Here is a 19,994-nt window from a genome sequence, read left to right as displayed (position 1 = left end):
CCACTGAACTCCTCACGGTTGCCTGCAGTGACTGACACCTGAAATGAATGCAGCTCAGCTCAGCCTGTCAGTGGTCTTTGGATCCTCCTGATCCTTGTCCTGTGCCCTGACTCCTGTGGAATAAATCTCTTTCCCTAATCATGTTTGAGTTTCTGCGCTGTGCGTTTGAGTCTCTGTTCAGGCGTGACCATCACTGGCTGAGCTGCCGACATCACATCACCCTGCCTGCAGGCAACACGTGCTTCAGGCTTCAGCTGCTGATGCTGGGAGACACCTTGTTGCTCGTACACTGTTCTTCTGAGGTTCTTCACCAAGGCTTTAAAGCCCAGAGAAAGCAAGACCAAAGCTCTGATCTCATTAACCGAGGGAATCATTTTTAACATTTCAAGTCTTCAGCATCACATCACAGTGCTCTGTCCATCTTCTAAAAGAAAGGTCTGCTTTTTGATGTTCTGTAGGTGGACTATGTCTTGAGTCCTACTGCAAAACACCAACACATATCTCCAAATGTTCTTTTTTATGAACTATCCAAAGTCTGTTTTAGCATCAGCAGTTTGGCCTGGAGGAGGCTCAGATATTCTTCCTTCTCTGTTGCACCAACATCTACCTCTCAGCACTGATCTTGTAACGTAAGACAAAATAAGCCATTATCCGAAGAGAAAAGAAAAAACTGCCAAGGATAATGAAATCCAGGTAGAGTTTGGCATCCAACATGTCCAGTTCCTTCAAAATGGCTTCAGACTTTTGGAAGTGGCACGTGTCTTCTTTGCCGCAGTGCAGGTCCTCTCGATCCAGACCATAGATGGACAAAATGACACCCTCAAAACCGTACCTGAAACAGTGGAAGAGGGTGGATTTAGACCCCAAATTTAACTTGTTTACGAGTCAGATTTTGAACAGATCCACTGGAATCTCACCAAAAGCCCCCAAATAAAACAAGTAAAATATACATTTTCAGAACTTTATTAATTTAAATTAGTGAAGTACATCAAATTAGCAAATAACAATATCTAATGATTCTAATAGGTTTATTAAGTCATAGTATTTACGGAATATGATTTAATAAATAAGATAGACTTCATTATGATTACAGCTAATATGTATATGTCGCGGACATGAATGATCAAAGCTTGTCAGCATCCAGTGGTGGGCACACTTCCGATAATCCGATAACAGATAATTATCAAAGATAATGTTTTCTTTATCGGATTATCTTTTTAGATAAATTTAAAAACCATTATCGGACCAATTATCTTCTGATTAATCTTTGTCCAATAACTTTTAAACCGATAAACAAAGCTGAACAGCGACAAGCATTTTTAAAATTAGTTTAGCACTCACCTGTTAAAAATTTTGTAACAGACGCACAGCTATAACTTTTGCTAACAAAAGAGAGCCGCTTGTACAAAAAGCAACTCAAGCCTCTGCAAACAAAAGAGAAACAGCCCCAAAAGAAAAAAAAAAAAATTCTTTTAACACCATACCAATAGGCTGCCGATATCACCTAAGTCATCCAGAGGCATATGTTTTTAACTTACAGTTCAAATTTTAACCAAACAAATTTTGGACAAGTTATTTAAAATTACTGTCATGTCTGAGTTTTATTAAGTGAAAATATCAGATATATGTTTTAGTTTTAAAGTAATGTACTAATTTTTAAGGTTTTGTGAGCACATCCTGTGACTTGCAATGCATTTTGGGTAGGATGATGTAATCTCAGTACATCACGACAGGACAAATGCATTTCAGACACTCTGTTCAGGCTCCACGGACAACAGCATTAAACTCCAGTGCCTAAAACTCTCTTGAATATATTCTCTGCGTTTATAGATGTTGGTTTTATAGATGTTGGTTTTATTTGCATTTGTTAAATTCCACGCATTTTAAATGTAGCAGACAGGGATTACTGTAGCTGGAATTTTGTTTTCAAGGCCTCTACTGCCATCTACTGGTCAGTAGTGTTCACTAAGCATGTGGGAACCAGTAGATAGCAGTGTTCTTTTTATTTTGACCCAGGTTATGTCAGATGATTGTCAAATCAACTTTTTGGCTTTGCAAATGGCTTTTTTTGTGTGCAATGAATGTATACATTATACAAGTTTCACTTTTTTAATGGAATTACAACCTTATTTCGTTTTCAAATTCTCCCATTTTTTTTGCATCCAGCCTTATTTCCTTTAGAAATTTCCTTGACAAATAATATCAGTCTGTTAGGACGTCAGGTTATGTGTTACACATATACATGTGTGTGTATATATTTTCCAACTTATTCCCATTGATGAAGCTTTTCATTTTCTGCCTGAAAGTGTGTTGTTTGTTTACAAAATACACACACGTTACAAACCTTGAAATCCAACAGCAGGGATTGATATTATCCAAAGATTTATGAACATACAAATTAACGTGCTTACACTTTATCATGATTTTCTCTGTTGTGAGATATAAAGGTGTCTTATTGTAGCGTTCGTGTGTATGTGCATTATAACGCAGCGCACGAGCGACGTTACGATAGTCTTCAGAACGACAACATACGCAACATGCATCCAGCAGCAGACACGTTGCTGTCATAGACAACTGCCTGTAAAGTTTTTTGGCAAGTTATAACTTTCTAAACAGCGTAATTTGTAATGAAAGCCGCTTCATTTGTGCAGCTCTTTTGGCGCCATGTTTGTTTTTTCAGACAGCAGTAAGCTCCTCCTACCCCTCCAAACGGAGGGATTTGTAGCCCTTCGCCTTCCCCTCCGCCTCGCTCCAAAAGAGAGACTCAGCCAGTGTTTAGCAGAGGCATGTTTACCCAGAATCCTTTGCGATTTGTCTGTTTGTTACAAACCACAATTAGTGCATTATTCAACATTAAAAGATATATGTTATTTTTTTACTTTGTACAAATGACATAATTGACATTAATGGAGTTATTCTATCGGTATTAATGTTATTTATAATCAAAACCATAAGTCAGCATGACTTTATTTTTCAAGACCTGCGCCTGACCGGAGCATTGTAATTGATAGAGAGTTGGCTTTATGGCTGCTCTCGGGGTGCCTCTGTGCTGGGAGCTCTGTATTAAACAAGAGCTTCCAGCAGGGGCCAAATGTTGAAAGAAAAGTGTGGTCTCATTGTTTGGGTCTGTTTTTATTATTATAAACTATTAAATTTGTTCTTATATTAGTTGTAGATGTCAGAAGTAATATTGGAATTTATCTGTTATCTGTAACTTCTGATACATTTTTGGGTGGTTTATTGTTTTATCTTTATTGAAGATAACTTTTCAGTTATCTGATTATCTGTTATCGAAGTTAATTTTTTGGTTATCTGTGCCCACCACTGTCAGCATCTCACCATGTCATTCATGTCCTTCAGACTTCATTTTGAGTAAATGCTTCAGGGGAGCATTAGCATGGCAAAAACCTTTCAGCTTCTGGAGGAGCTCTGCTCCCCCAGACCCCCCACCTTTTTAAGCATTTTCCTTTTTTTTCTTCTCAGCTGACCCCCTAATTACAGCCCTCTTAACCCCCCGACACTTTAAGCATTTTTTTAAAATGTAGATGTAAATTAATATTTAAAGTTTTCAGCTAGTTGACAGTCGGCTGCACAATATGGCCAAATGATCATATCTCAATATTGTCATATCAGTATGATATATGATATGACTATGATTTGACACAAAGTGCAGCAACAGTGAAAATTAAACCTTCTTAAACAAAACAGTAATAATATCACACTCATTTTACACTCATCATAAGGTTAGGATACTGTGCCCTCCAAAAGTATTGGAACACTTGGAATTTCACACATTTTATTTTGTTTTTGTCATTTTAAATACAACAAATACAAAAAAATAAAATAAAGAATAAAAATTTCTAAAATTATCTTCCTCAAACTCAAACTGAAAGCAAATCTGTAAAACTTGATAAAACCTGTAAATAATAATCAGTTTTATTGCCAGTTTTCTTCAGACAAGTCAGGGGATGGAAACATGAACATTTCCAAGTCACTGAATATGTCTTGGACTTTATTTACATCAATTATGAAGAAATACAAAAGTTTCTTTCACCAAAACATCAAATCTAGTCTTTGATCTCAAATGTAGCTGAACTTTCAGGTCTTCTTTTGAAGAAAATCCTCCTCTACACCACTTCATCAGGAAGCTGGATTTTAGATTTTTAATTCATTTATATCAAGTTGTAGAGATTTGCTTTCAGTTTGAGTTAAGGAAGATAATTTTTGAAAAAAAAACGTATTTGAAATGGAATAAACAAATTAAAATGTGTGAAATATCAAGTCTTCCAATACTTTTGAGGGCAACTGAGAAACAGTGAGGAGCAGCATCTTACATCTCATATATAGTGCAGCAGATAAGAGAATATTTAGAGTGGAATCCTGCAAATGGTGAAACAAACATCAAATTCAGCACAAATAATCCATAGACATGAACTCTTTTGAAAAAAACTAATTGGCCACTTCAACTTTCAATAGGCAGCCAGGTAGGTTTCTGTGTAGGATCTTAGTTGTCCAGGAGGTTTCCATAGTAGAGAAGCTTGAATCTTCAACTGGACTGGGTTGCTTGACGTGAGGACGTTTCGCTTCAAATCACAGAAGCTTCCTCAGCTAAAATTCTTACTCTGGTGGTCTGACTTCTGTCTTGACTCTTGTAGAGAAGAATAATCAAGAAGTCACAAAAGCTGGAGTTTTAAACCTAACCAGACACCTCCTACCTAGAGGCAGACTGCTATAGGCCAGTGACTAAACAATAGCTCTAATTAGCACCTATTGTGCTCTAGTTAGCACCCTCCTAATGACAGGGCAGCTGTCCCTCCTAATGATGGGGCCGACCCTCTCTTGATGGCTCCCTTGACAACTCTGCTAATGACGTGAATGACTCATTACCATGAACAAAAGACTGAAACTGCTTTGACCTGAGTACCCCATTGTAAACAGGGGATAAAGTGTGTCTCAGACCCCCTCCCTGGTTAAGGCTGGGTTTCAACTGTTTCACATAGAATGCCTCCTTGACCCCTCTCTCAAACCAGTTCTACTCTCTGGCTAATATTTTAACTTCCTTGTCCTCAAACGTGTGGTTAGTGTCTTTAAGGTGGAGATGAACTGCAGACTGAGGTCCACTGGCGCCCTCTCTGCGGTGCTGGTATAGCCTTTTGTGTAAAGGTTGCTTAGTCTCACCTATGTAGTGTTCGTTACAGTTTTCCTGACATCTGATAGAATACACTACATTGCTCTGTTTGTAACTAGGGATCCTGTCCTTAGGGTGAACTAATTTCTGTCTCAAGGTGTTAACCAGTTTAAAGTAAACTGGGATTTTGTGCTGTCTGAAGATCCTCTGTAGTTTTTCCCCCTACTCCTGCTAAATAAGGGAGAGACACTCCTCTTCTTCTTGTCTCCGTCTCCTGTCTATCTGGTCTCTTTGTTTTCTGGGACTTCTGCACTTTGTCCAGGGACCATCATGGGTACCCACATACTGTGAGGGCTTTCTGGACACGTTGTTGTTCTTTAGCCCTTCCCTCTGCAGTTGTGGGCGCCTGTAGGGCTCTGTGTTGAAGCTTCCTGATCATCCCGAGCTTGTGTTCAAGGGGGTGGTTTGAGCCAAAGAGCAGATATTGCTCAGTGTGAGTTGGTTTTCTGTAAACCCCTGTCTGGAGCTGCCTGTTCTCTCCAATCGTAACATCACAGTCCAAGAAGGCTAAATGGTTGTTTCTGGCATCCTCACGTGTGAACTTGATATTGGAATCCACCGAGTTGATGTGTTCTGTAAAGTCCTCAACCTCCTGTTGCTTGATTTTAATCCATGTGTCATCAACATATTTGAACCAGTGACTGGGAGAGATGCCCATGAAAGACGTCAAGGCTGTCTTCTCCACTCGCTCCATGTACATATTGGCCACAATGGGGGATACCGGAGACCCCATCGCACAACCATGAATCTGCCTGTAGTAATTCCCCCTAAACAGGAAATATGTGGTGTTAAGACAGATCTCCAAGAGTTGGCAGATGTGGTCTGGTGTAAGTTCGGTCCTTTCAATTAGAGAAACATCCTCCAGCAGTCTCTGCCTCACAGCTGAGACAGCCTCAGCGGTGGGGATGCAGGTGAACAACAAAGTCACATCAAATGACACGATTGTTTCATCTGCCTCCAACTGCAGGTCCTTGCTCTTGTTCACAAAATCTTGTGTGTTCTCCACATGGTGTTCTGGGTTACCCACTAAAGGAGCCAAAATCCACTTGAGGTGCTTGGCCAAATTGTATGTGATGGAATCTGTGCTACATACAATAGGCCTGAGTATCATGTCCTGTTTGTGGATTTTGGGCAGTCCGTAGATGCACGGAGTGGCGTCCCCAGGGTACAGTCTGTAGTATGTCTGCCTGTCGATGGGTCCCTCTTTCTCCAGGTTTTGGAGGTAGCTAATGATTTTCTTCTTATAGCCGCTCATGGGGTCTCTCTTCAGATGTTCGTATGTACTGAAGTCACTGAGCAAGTTGTTGATCTTGGCCTCATAGTCCGATGTGTTCAGGACCACGTGCATCTGCCTTTATCCGCTGGCAGGATAAGGATCCTTTGGTCCTTCTGCAGTGCTGACAAAGCTTTCTGTTCTTCTCCTGTGATGTTGTCTAATAGATTACAGTTTGTTCATGTAAATGGGGAATCTTCTTCACAGACTAAAGTTAATTATGGAGTTCCACAAGGTTCTGTGCTAGGACCAATTTTATTCACTTTATACATGCTTCCCTTGGGCAGTATTATTAGACGGTATTGCTTAAATTTTCATTGTTACGCAGATGATACCCAGCTTTATCTATCCATGAAGCCAGAGGATACGCACCAATTAGCTAAACTGCAGGATTGTCTTACAGACATAAAGACATGGATGACCTCTAATTTCCTGCTTTTAAACTCAGATAAAACTGAAGTTATTGTACTTGGCCCCACAAATCTTAGAAGCATGGTGTCTAACCAGATCGTTACTCTGGATGGCATTTCCCTGATCTCTAGTAATACTGTGAGAAATCTTGGAGTTATTTTTGATCAGGATATGTCATTCAAAGCGCATATTAAACAAATATGTAGGACTGCCTTTTTGCATTTACGCAATATCTCTAAAATCAGAAAGGTCTTGTCTCAGAGTGATGCTGAAAAACTAATTCATGCATTTATTTCCTCTAGGCTGGACTATTGTAATTCATTATTATCAGGTTGTCCTAAAAGTTCCCTAAAAAGCCTTCAGTTGGTTCAGAATGCTGCAGCTAGAGTACTGACGGGGACTAGCAGGAGAGAGCATATCTCACCCGTGTTGGCCTCCCTTCATTGGCTTCCTGTTAATGCTAGAATAGAATTTAAAATTCTTCTTCTTACTTATAAGGTTTTGAATAATCAGGTCCCATCTTATCTTAGGGACCTCATAGTACCATATTACCCCATTAGAGCGCTTCGCTCTCAGACTGCGGGCTTACTTGTAGTTCCTAGGGTTTGTAAGAGTAGAATGGGAGGCAGAGCCTTCAGCTTTCAGGCTCCTCTCCTGTGGAACCAGCTCCCAATTCAGATCAGGGAGACAGATACCCTCTCTACTTTTAAGATTAGGCTTAAAACTTTCCTTTTCGCTAAGGCTTATAGTTAGGGCTGGATCGGGTGACCCTGGACCATCCCTTGGTTATGTTGCTTTAGACGTAGACTGTGTTTCATAATTATTGTATGGCCTTGCCTTGCAGTGTGGAGCGCCTTGGGGCAACTGTTTGTTGTGATTTGGCGCTATACAAGAAAAAAGTTGATTGATGATTGAGTTGATTGATGTTGGACGGAGGAGGCTTAGCACTGTTCAGCACTGCTGTGACTCTTAGTCGGAGGTCCCCAGCTACTGACTCTGACAAACTGTTATGTTTAATGCCTGACTCTACTGCAGTGATGTAATCTACTGTCGGTATATGTTTAGGGGTCACTGAGAAATTTAATCCTTTAGCGAGCACATCCTTTTCTGTCTGTGTAAGAAACCTGTTGGAGAGATTCTTTACCCAATTTTCCCTGTTGTCACTAATTTGTCTGGGTGTATCTTTAAAAATACTCCCACTGAAAGTACGCCTTTTCTGCACTAAAAGGTTGTGAAACTTCCTGATTTGCGGCTCCTTACTTTTTAAATGCTCAGCCATTTGAATTTTAACTATGAACTTTGTGATCTTATTATGGGCCTCTTCCTCCACTAAAGTTTCTAACATTTTGTGAAGACTATCAAGATTATTTTGGAGGTCTAATATTTTAAAATGAAGCCTTCTAATTCTAAGACCCAAAATCCTCCTAAGGTAACTGTGCTGGATCTTTTATGCTGTGTGACCTGCTTCTAGTGCCTTTTCCTTCATGCATTTGGGAATAACATTGTTTTGTTTGCATTTCAGATTAAATCTTAAGTGGTTTCTAAAGTTAGCTATCTTTTTAGCAGTCTTTTCCAGCTTACGTACCAGTGCCAGGGCCTCATGCCCACAGTTGGTCGCAATGTTTCTGTGTAGGCTCTCAGTCTTTTGTCTTAACACCACATATTTCCTGTTTAAGGGGAATTACTACAGGCAGATCCATGGTTGTGCGATGGGGTCACTGGTATCCCCCATTGTGACCAATCTGTACATGGAGCGAGTGGAGAAGACAGCCTTGACGTCTTTCACGGGTCATCTCTCCCAGTCACTGGTTCAGATATGTTGATGACACATGGGTTAAAATCAAGCAACAGGAAGTTGAGGACTTTACAGAACACATCAACTTGGTGGACGCCAATATCAAGTTCACACGTGAGGATGCCAGAAACAACCAATTAGCCTTCTTGGACTGTGATGTTACGATTGGAGAGAACAGGCAGCTCAAGACAGGGGTTTACAGAAAACCAACTCACACTGACCAATATCTGCTCTTTGGCTCAAACCACCCCCTTGAACACAAGCTTGGGGTGATCAGGACGCTTCAACACAGAGCCCTACAGGTGCCCACAACTGCAGAGGGAAGGGCTAAAGAACAACAACTTGTCCAGAAAGCCCTCACAGTATGTGGGTACCCACGATGGTCCCTGGACAAACTGCAGAAGTCCCAGAGAACAAAGAGACCAGATAGACAGGAGACAAGAAGAAGAGGAGTGTCTCTCCCTTATTTAGCAGGAGTAGGGGAAAAACTACAGAGGATCTTCAGACAGCACAAAATCCCAGTTTACTTTAAAACGGTTAATACCTTGAGACAGAAATTAGTTCACCCTAAGGACAGGATCCCTAGTTACAAACAGAGAAATGTAGTGTATTCTATCAGATGTCAGGAAAACTGTAACGAACACTACATAGGTGAGACTAAGCAACCTTTACACAAAAGGCTATACCAGCACCACAGAGAGGGCGCCAGTGGACCTCAGTCTGCAGTTCATCTCCACCTTAAAGACACTAACCACACGTTTGAGGACAAGGAAGTTAAAATATTAGCCAGAGAGAAGAAATGGTTTGAGAGAGGGGTCAAGGAGGCATTCTTTGTGAAACATTTGAAACCCAGCCTTAACCGGGGAGGGGGTCTGAGACATGCTTTATCCCCTGTTTACAATGGGGTACTCAGGTCAAAGCAGTTTCAGTCTTTTGTTCATGGTAATGAGTCATTCACATCATCAGCAGAGTCGTCAAGGGAGCCATCAAGAGAGGGTCAGTCCCATCATTGGGGGGACAGCTGCCCTGTCATTAGGAGGGTGCTAACTAGAGCACAATAGGTGCTAATTAGAGCTATTGTTTAGTCACTGGCCTATAGCAGTCTGCCTCTCGGTAGGAGGGGTCTGGTTAGGTTTAAAACTCCAGCTTTTGTGACTTCTTGTTTATTCTTCTCTACAAGAGTCAAGACAGAAGTCAGACCACCAGAGCAACAATTTTAGCTGAGGAAGCTTCTGTGATTTGAAGGGAAACGTCCTCGCGTCAAGCAACCCAGTCCAGTTGAAGATTCAAGCTTCTCTACTACAGCCAGGTAGGGGTCAACTGAAGAATTACACAGGGGTCAAAATTAAAAGATGCTCCAATCATATAGAAAATGACACCACATTATTTGCCTGATCATAAAGATTCCAAAAAGGTATAGTTTGGACTATCTGTCACTGAATGTTATGGAGTTATGAGGTAAAAGCAGCAAGAATGATGACAAAGGTCAGTTTCAGTTTGTACAGGGGTCAAAAGTTAAAGTTGCTCCAGTTTTTGGTAAAAAATAATGCAAATTATTGGTTGAGTTAATCGAGTTTTAAAATGTAAGTTTGCATGATGTGTCATGCTCAGTTCATGTTACAGGGTGACATATGTCACATGTCATAGAATGCAATGGACATTGACCTTGTTTGGTTGACAGGGGACAGAAAAATGAAAGAAAGGGTGACCAGAAACAGTATCCGGAGGACGACCACAGGACCCCGCAAAATTCACGGGTGACTTCAGTGGCAGATCAGGGGACCCATCAAGTCCCCTGGCACGAACAGGAAGCTGGCCACGCGGCTGGCTGGGAACAGCAGGAGAAACAGGACCAGACAAAAACCGAAAAATATTCCCAAAACAGAGAAAAGGTGCAAACTTAAGTGGACTGGAAAACACAACCGTCCAACTGATGCCAGAATGGTGTGCAAAAATGCAAAAACGAACTGACTCGCCCGAAAAGTCCAATAAACCAAAAAACAGACAAACAGTAACCAACCCAGCCACAGAGTAGGTAGTGGACTGGGGAGTGGCACCGAGAACAAAAATCCACCAAAACCAAACAGTAATGCATGAAAAGGCCAACAGAGAATCGTACGCCAGAGGAACCGCAAAACTAATAGTCCAGCAACTGACCAGTAATCAGGGACCGAATTAAATGATCTGACAGATCTAACCAAAGAACTACAAATAGAAACGCTATGAGAGCCAAAGAGGACAAAAGGACCAAAGATAAAATGAAACGGTGACCAAAGTATTTGAACAAATGAACGCCAAGATTGTCTAACTCAACAGAACCGAAAACGAAAGCCATGATAAACAGAAATGCAAACAGAGGAAAACCGTGAAGAAGAAACTTGATTGAATGATGACAAAAAGAATCGAAGAGTTCCTCTGAGTATATCATAAAGAGAACCATGAGAGACACAATGAAATACACTTGGGGCACAACCAAAAACAGACAGCTTAACATTGGATATAAAAAAGAAATCAAACAAAATCTGAACAAAGGAACAGACATGAGTCAAACCAAAACGCTCTGGGATAGGGGCCCAGAAAAATACTATGAACCAGGAACACAAAATCAAAAAACTAACCATTAAATATTTGGTACAGATATAAGGGGACAAAAACTGATTATAAATGGAGACAAAAACTTGCTTGTTTGGAGGACACAACAGGAGGTGGTAAAATAAAAGAAGCATTATCAAGAAACAAACCAGAGCAGTTATGCAGGGTGAGTCACCCAAGGTCACCTTCAGAAGCTTTGTTGATGTTTGTGTGCGAGGAAGCAACTCAAGAGGCGTGGCAGGAGGCGTTTCCCACTGCGTGCATACTGAGACAAGCCAAGCTGTGGTGACCTGTACCGGAGGTTTTACTGGTAGTGCTGAGGTTGAGAAGGGTGCTCATGGATCTTGAAAGGGACGCGCTGCTGTCGTTTCCAAAGAATCTAGCGCTGGTGTGCGATGTGGCCGCGCGGACTGTGTTTGAGTGGCAGATGACCTCACGGTTGTGTTTACAGGTGCTGCAGCAACCGATGTTGCTGACGGCGTGATTGATGTGTTGACCTCAGAAGTTTTAGATGCTGGCGGCGCTGCTGAGAGTTGAGGCTGCGGGGATTTCTCCGGCAGTTCCATTGACACGCTGGATGAAGTGAGCAGCGCAGGCTGAGCTTCAGCAGGTGCAGCCGTGGGCTGTGATGTTGAGCGCGCCGAGGCTGCTGCTGACCGGGGTGTGCGCACGGCAGGAGGCGGACATGGAGCTGTTGAAGCGTGTAGAGAGTGGTGCCGGGAGGTCGGGACTGGAGTCTCCTGGAGCTGATGCGCCGATGTGCATGGAGCAGGTGTCGTCGGCTGCAATGGGGTGTGCACTTTCCTGATGGCCCTGTAGAGGATGTGACAGTCACAGGGGGTTCAGGCAACATAAAACCCCCAGTTATATCAGGCAGAGAGAATTTAGTGGCTGCAGGCTTAGACAGGGGCGCAGCCAGCCTTCGTGGGGCCGGTGTCGGGGCGAATGGTTCTGGAGCAGCACTTGACCATGGAGCGGATCCTCGAGGCTGAAGGCTCTGCTCGGCCGGCTTCCGCGTTGACGAACATCGAGAAACCACAGCTGGTGTCGACAAGGCGGGGTCGAAATGACCTGCTGAGGGGGCGTGATGGCTGCGGCAGAAAGATCACTCGTGGGGTATCAAGACAGGAATCATTAAGTTCGGATTCAAAAAGAAAGTCCATTGGATGTATGGAGGGATCTGACTGTGCTTGAATAGAGCTTTGATGTTCTCCAGGTCTGTGTAAGTGGACACAATCTCAGGCTCGTCCTGCAGGATCTGGTCTAATAAAGAAAAAATCCGATGCCTGTCCTGCCGATCTGGACTGTCCAAAAATTCATAGTATAAGTCCTGAATTTTAAAAAATATGGTGGCTGTGTACTGTAGATCCGAACCTTCTGAAGAGGCGTCATCGTCAAGGTCAACCCATTCATCCTCATCATCGGCGAGCAGGTGGCTGGGTGGCAGGTGTGATTCAGGCTCTCTCACCCAGGCTGGGAGGCTCCCTGCTGAGAATAAGCCATCCAGATCCTCTAGCTCAGGAAAGAACCAGTACAACCAGACACTGGCCTCCATCAAATTCCAGGCTTGATCCAAAAAATCAAATTTTCGCTTTGGAGTGTAGCAGGAGTGAAAGCAATTGAAGAAAAAATTGATTTCTGAAAAAATGTCCTTAATGAGAGCAATGTCCGGGTTCACGACTGGAGGTGAGTCCGCTGCTCCCTGGTACTGGCTTGCTCGTTCTGTCATGATTCACAGGTAGTCAGGGCACAGCAGGTGGTAGGGAGCAAAATGCAGACACACAGGCAGGTGGTGGATTAAGAAAAAGGCTTGATCAATAAATCAGGCAGGGTCTGGTACACAGAATGGCAGTCAGCGTTACCGAGGTACAGGCAGGTGATCAACAGAAGCGTCGTCAAAAACAGGCAGGGTTCGATACCACAGCAAACAATGTAACAAGGGCAAAGACAAAATCCAGATCCAGAATACAACAAAGGTCGAGAAAAACGTGAGAGCAAAAAACTGTGACAAAGAAGCCAGGACGAAGATAACAAAATCAACGAGCAGAAAACATGCAAGGCTTAAATACACTGAGTTAATTAGGAGGTGATATGGAGCAGGTGTGGTGTGCAGGCAGGAGGAGGGCGTGGCCTAACAGAGAGGAGAGGCTGTGAGACAAGAGAAGGCTGTGACAGGTGGACAAGGAGGTGACAAACAATACTGGGAGTGGCCAACAGAGCTGAGAAGGTGATGGACAAGAGTGGAGTGATCTGAGGACGTGACTGTGATCCAAATGAAACTGGATGTGAAAATATGAGAACAGAGACAAAGGAGAGCAGTGACAAGATGAACATGACAAATGATACTAAAATATCCAAGACGGCATAGAGACTAAACATGAACAGAATCAGGTTGGAGAACAAGAAAATCAGGAGCTAAAACTAGAACTGACATGAATAATATCACTGAAGACAAATTTGGTAAATCTGACAAACTTAGTGACACAAGTAATCAAATGCAATCAAAAACAGTGGATCAAAACTAAAGTAAATCAGAACAGAACTCAACATGTGACTGAAGTGTGGTGAACAGAAAACAAGCTGTGACAAAAGTGAAATAACCAGACTGTCAAAAAAGCAGACAAAAGGAAATCAATAAAAAGACTGACAAAAAACATAATGGGTGAGGACCGAGCAGGGGCAAGACCTGACACCTTTGTCACCTTTCCTGCCGTTTTCACCCCAAACTCCATAACATTCAGTCATAGATTGTCCAAACTATACCTTTTTGGAAACTTTATAATCAGACAAGGTAACGTGATGTAGTTTCCATTTGATTTTAGCATCTTTTAATTTTGACCCCTGTGTAATTCTTCAATTGACCTCTACCTGGCTGCCTATTGAAATTCATTGGCCAGTCGTCTTTTTTTAAGTGTAATGTCTAAGGTATATTTGTGCTGAATTTGATCCTTGCATCACCATTTGAAGGATGGTTTCAGTTATCTGCTGCACTAATAAGCCAACAGAGCATGAACCAGCTGCTGTCTGTTAGCTTAAACATGTGTATATAAGACCACCTGAATTAAAGGAGAAATGCTGCTTTTAACAACTGGACCTCATTTCTGACACAAGATACAGTTGTTTACTCACCAGTGTAAGTTTGGTGTCATTAGAAGTCCATAGTTCAAATGACATGTTCAGTTCAAATCTGAAGCAAACATTTTTCTTCTTCTACTAAGGTGGATTAGAACTTTTTTGTGGTACACAGCGCCAACTACTGGACAGGAGGAACCTAGCAGTCAATGTGACTCACTGATTTTAAAATGCAGCTCTTTCAACCAGTCGTGTGGTGCCGTGACATGTCAATCATCTGTGTCCAATCAGATTTCAGGGGAGTCCAGTGAAACCCCAGCGTCCACTCTAGCTCCACCCATGCCAGGAAGTGTTCAACAAGTTTAAGTTTAAATTAAATGATAATCCTTGTTTCCATTGCACATATCGTCGGGGGGGTGGGGGGGGGGGGGGGTGTGTTAATTAGTGATCTTAACAAATCTGATGTGAAAGAAGGTTAATCTGAAACATTAAGGGCCCCATCAGACTTAACATGAATGAGCAGGAATGAAGCCGAATCAGCCAGAATGGGAAAAGAAAGTCAAACTTTGAGGTGCAGTTGGGAGGGACAGACATTCGGACAGCTGTGTATGAATGTCACTTAGAATGTGGGTGGATTCCACCCCGATTGCTTTGTGCACAACCCGTGTGTGTATGCTTACGAATGCAGTTCAACTGTAGTTGGAACACAGTATGAATACTTAGACTGCTGTTAGAATACAGTAAGAATATTAAAAACACACTACAAATGCATTGCGATTACCACCTGAAGTCTGGCTGGAAGGCACGCAGGCAGAGGGGCAGGAAGGACTATGCTTTGCTGTTTTTACAGACCTGCTGTTCCTGTCTCCTGCAATTCAAACGACGTCCAACCAATGAAGTGAAATCATGTTAACCAGGCACTTCTGAATGAGGTACTGAAGTGCATGTAAACAAGCGATCAGAGCATCGCGGTCATCAGCTCACGCACGTGTCCAATAACCACTGCAGCGGCCAGTAATAGGCACCAGTCCGTCATGCAGTTCACTGATCCTATAATCAGAAGGTCCTGGACTACATGTTTCAGGTCATAAACATGATGTCCTTTGAAATCCAGGAAAGGAAACGACTGAATGTGATGACACCTCACACAGGAACTGTGCACTACTTTCCTACTGATGAACTCGTCCCATCTGCTCAGAATGGTGTTAATCAGTGAAATCACCTGCTGGAGTCAGTGGCTGCAAAGAAAACCTGCACCCTCTTGGCCCTTTCTGGAATGTCTTTGGACACCACTGTTCTAAATGGTCATGCACCCAACTGTCTTGCTGAACCTGTTGAGCCTTACGTGCCTCCTTGTACCCTATGGTCGCTGGATGTGGACATATGCTTGGTGTCCCAAGGTTTAAAAAGAAGTCAGTGGGCTTCGGAGCCTTTTCCGGCTGTGCTCCTCCTACCTTGTGGAATAAACTGCCTGTTGAGATTTGAAACACAACTTCAATTGACTGTTTAGGACTAAGTCTTAAAACCTATTTATTGCTTATCATTAGCTTTATGGTTTTTAGCATCTTTTAATTATTTACACCCCGTGTAAATTATAGTTTTATTTGTTTATACTCTGTGATATGAGGGTCTTTGTGAAATGTTGTTCTGGAGTTTGTTCAACACTTTGTTGATTTTTTTTTTTCATTTAAAGTGTTTTAGAATTTTATTATTATTATTATTAAAGTGGTGAGTTCCTGTGGTACTTTATAGACCACCAGAGGTTTATGGGAAATCCCTGGAGTGCATAGAGAAGGTTCAGATTGTGCTGGATGTAAGTAAGCCAGTGGGTCCTCCATGTAGACCTTTTCCTGGTACTTTCACACATATTTGGGTTCAGACAGTGCTTTGAGAGTCTGACTCAAATGTAGGTGTGCCACAGAAATGCAGTCCATTTGACACTGTAGTTAATTTTGGGCCGGTGTATCAATGTTTCCACTGCTGAAGTGCTTCATCTTCTACCAGTGTTTTCTAAACTTCTTCTTTTGCAATGACATGTTCCTATAATGCTGCAGTGATGATGCTGTTGGACATCCTGACCCCAAGAAGGCACCGGGGAGTTCACTCTACTGTGAACCTGTTGGATTATCAGTATTTATCTAACCTGACATAGGAGATATAGGACATCCACTGCAGGTACCACGGGATGGTGTCGAAGCTGACAAAGAACCCAGAAAACAGCAGCACAGGGATGGCTGTTACTGGGCCCACGTATGTCGCCACCTGGAGGAAGAAATACCTAAAAATGAAATTACATGGACATAGTGCAAATAGGACAGGCATTTATCTTCATTACTCTGTCAGCTATGAAGGAAACAAAGGTGATGAGTCGGTGCCAGGTAGGTATCATATCAAGTAGAGCACATGCAAAAGGGCAGATGGTGGTGAATTTTGGAAACAGGGTGGAAGTTGATGTCTTGATATTTATTTTAAGAAGAATGAGCACAGGGTGATGTATAAGAATGGAGGAAGGTGCACACAGGTGGTCTACCTTCTATGTAGGAGATGTGATGTCTGTAATGACTGTAAGGTGGTGGCAGGGGAGAGTGTATCTAGACAGCTTTGTATGGTGGCTTCAAGGTGAAGAAGAGGAAGAGAGTGAGAGCATCCAGAGATGGTTGTGGTGTCTTCTTCTGCAGGCCTCCCGTCCTGTGCGCCAGCATGGACACCCAAAATTTCCTGTATATTTGTTTTGTAATTTTTGTGTTGGTAGCATGGCCCAAGCAGAGGGTCGCCCTTCTGAGTCTGGTCTGCTTGAGGTTTCTTCCTGAGTTTTTTCTTACCACTGTCACCTGTGTTCTTGCTCTGGGGGTTGGTACGTTTAGACCTTACTCATGTGATTTGGTGCTATATAAATGAAATAAACTGAATTAAATTGAACTGAATAGAGCTAAACCAAGGATCAGGTGGAGGAGGCTGATGATGGACAACTGTCATGTGAAATTCAGGGAGGAGGTGAGACAGGATCCTGGTCAGAGATATTGGAAACAACTGCAGATGTGGTGAAGATGACAGATAGGAAGGGACTGAGTGTGACATTTGGACAGCGGAAGGAGACAAGAAGATTTGGTGGAGGAATGAAGATGTTCAGCAAAGTATAAGGAAGACCTTGGTCAATAAAAAAGAATTGGGATAGCTGGAGAGATCAAGAAAGTAGACAGAAATATGGCAGGGATGTATGACATAAAGTGAAGAAAGATGTGGCAAAGGCAGTGCAAAAGGTCAATGTGACAGTGCACACTAAGGAAGGAGAAAAGGACTTGTACTGTTTGGCCAGGCAGAGGGACAGAGCTGGGAAAGATGTGCAGCAGGTTGGGTGATGAAACAAGAGAGAAAGCTGGACAAAGTTGTTGTGAAAGTGTAGTGACACGGACCCACAACAGGGGGCGTAAATGAACGGCCAATAGATGAGCCAAAAAGTAACAATTTAATGTTGTGAAATGTGCACAACGAATATACAGACAATCACAGAATATCATTACAGTCAAATCACATAGGTGACGTGTGGGCAGGCTCGAGGATAGAAGACGTCTGTCCTGAGAAGAGCCGGAACCACACAATTTCCGCCGCCACAGAACCTGGTGAATACTGGAGCCGCCAAGTCCCGAATTCCCAGGTGATCACCGTCCCCGACTGTCGGATCTGGTACTGCTGGCGAGAACAAAGACAGTCAAGTGTAGGTGTGTGTACACCCAGTAACAACAACGGTGAGAATGCCACCTCCACCTCTCACTCTATAACTTGCAGAGTACTGTAGATTCCTCAGGGGAAAAGAGTGCCTTCAATGCTCTCTCAGCTTCCACTGACAGCGGTACCGGTACTCCTGCAAACACTCACAATATACAAACAATATTGTAAAACGGCTGAGGATATTACCTCCAATGAAGTATGATATCTCAGCGATGAGGTGGAGATGACGTCTGGGTTTTATGGAGTGAGATGATGAAGAATGAGTGACAGCTGTCAGGAAGTAATGAGTAACAGCTGTCACTCCCGGCTGTGTCCGTGGCGGCAGCGCCCTCTTGTGCCTGAAGCCCGCACTTCAGGCAGGGCGCCCTCTGGTGGTGGGCCAGCAGTACCTCCTCTTCTGGCGGCCCACACAACATGAAGTGGTGAGAATGAATCATAAAGTGCAAAGGCTTAAGAAGCACATAGGTGTCTGAGTGTTGTGGAACCCAGCGGCCGGACAAGGCAAAGGGCATGGCCACGCCCCATCTGGCTGCAGCACATAGAGATGAAGGGCTGGACTGGCTGTCTGCCTGGGAAGTCACCACCCATGACCTAAGGTGGATCTTTGTTGTGATTGCTGCTGCACAGTGTTGCATCAGCACATAATCCCAGACTTGACTTGAGGACAGCTATGAAGAGGATTAGTGGAATGTCAATTGGTCCAGATAACATCCCAGTGCAGGCAAGAAAAATGTTTCGGAGAGATGGCAGTGGAGTCTTTAAAATCATTTAATGTCAAAGTTATTAACAAAATCTTGAAAAGTGAGTGTCTGCTTGAGGAATGGAAATGGAAAATGCTACTGATTTTTAAGAATAAAGGAGATGTGCAGAGCTGCAGAAGCATCGGAAAGACTGAGAGAAGACGTGAAGATCTGTGATCAATAACAGGGAAGGAGGTACATTTAGGGAATAACCCTGTTGTGTCTGATGATTTGTGGGCTTTCATGCTGGTTTTATGGTCACAAACTGAAAAGAGTTTTACTGGTGATGCATTAGCAGAGTTGGTAAAACAGATATTTGTCCCCGTAATCCGGCATGTCCGCAAATCAACAGACACAAGGGGGCTATTCCCATTCCATCGTTTGCACAGGTTATTTTTCTGTAGGTAATTCTATCGGCAAGGTGTCAAGGCAACATCGCTCCAACAGTGGTGAGGGCACGGAGTAATCCATCAAATGTGAAATGGTAATTCTGTATCAGAATCCACATCGATACCTTCACATGGCATCTTAAATTCACCCATTTCGGCATCATTCTCTCGCTCTGAGCTGACAGCGCCATTATTGACATTTACATAACTGTGCGCGCAGCTGGTCAGGGCGTGGAGTAATACATGAAATGGGAAATGGTCGAATATTTTGCAACTGATATTATACTGTCTGAAATCTCACACAATTAACCAATCAGATTTGCAGAAAAAATGTAATTGGATTAGAATGTGTGCTTGTGGATTTAGAGAAAGCTTATGACAGTTTGCAAGGAGTTGAAAGTTGTGAAGAAGCTGTCTGGAGTGGCAGAGGGTGGTGTAGGACATGTACGAGGACACTGTGACAGCAGTGAGATATGGACTACAGGAATGAAAAAGGCATTCAAGGTGAATGTGGGACGACATCAAAGACCGGCTCTGAGTCCTTTTTTGTTTGCAAGATGGATGAGATCAAATCATGCAGGAGTCTGGGGTTGGGGTTGGGGTTGGTAAGGTCAGACCTTACTTGTGTGAAGGGCCTTGAGGCAACTTTGTTATGACTTGGCACTATATAAATGAAAAAAATAAATAATTGAATTGAGTCTCCATGGACTATGATGATGTGATCTGTTGTGAGAGTAGAGAGCAGACTGAGGTGGAGATACATTCTGGAGACAAGGGGAATGAAAGTCAGTAAGAGCAAGAAGGA

The 19,994-nt window shown here is 42.9% G+C and overlaps 1 protein-coding gene across 1 annotated transcript; it reads right to left on the bottom strand.

Moving 5' to 3' along the window:
• Positions 1 to 355: 355 nt before the first annotated feature.
• LOC117506152 (ATP-binding cassette sub-family G member 1-like) lies at positions 356 to 19,380 on the bottom strand. The gene is made up of 3 exons (XM_034165654.1): positions 19,339 to 19,380; positions 16,475 to 16,593; positions 356 to 832 (listed from the first exon to the last, which is right to left on the bottom strand). Exons 1-3 carry the CDS (start codon positions 19,378 to 19,380, stop codon positions 604 to 606), a joined length of 390 nt encoding a protein of 129 aa, XP_034021545.1. The 3' UTR covers positions 356 to 603.
• Between the last annotated feature and the right edge of the window lie 614 nt (positions 19,381 to 19,994).

This window comes from Thalassophryne amazonica, unplaced genomic scaffold (assembly GCF_902500255.1).
Source record: "Thalassophryne amazonica unplaced genomic scaffold, fThaAma1.1, whole genome shotgun sequence".
Lineage (NCBI taxonomy): Eukaryota > Metazoa > Chordata > Actinopteri > Batrachoidiformes > Batrachoididae > Thalassophryne > Thalassophryne amazonica.
Note: the sequence above shows the minus strand (reverse complement) of the source record. Positions and strands in the feature narration are given on the sequence as shown.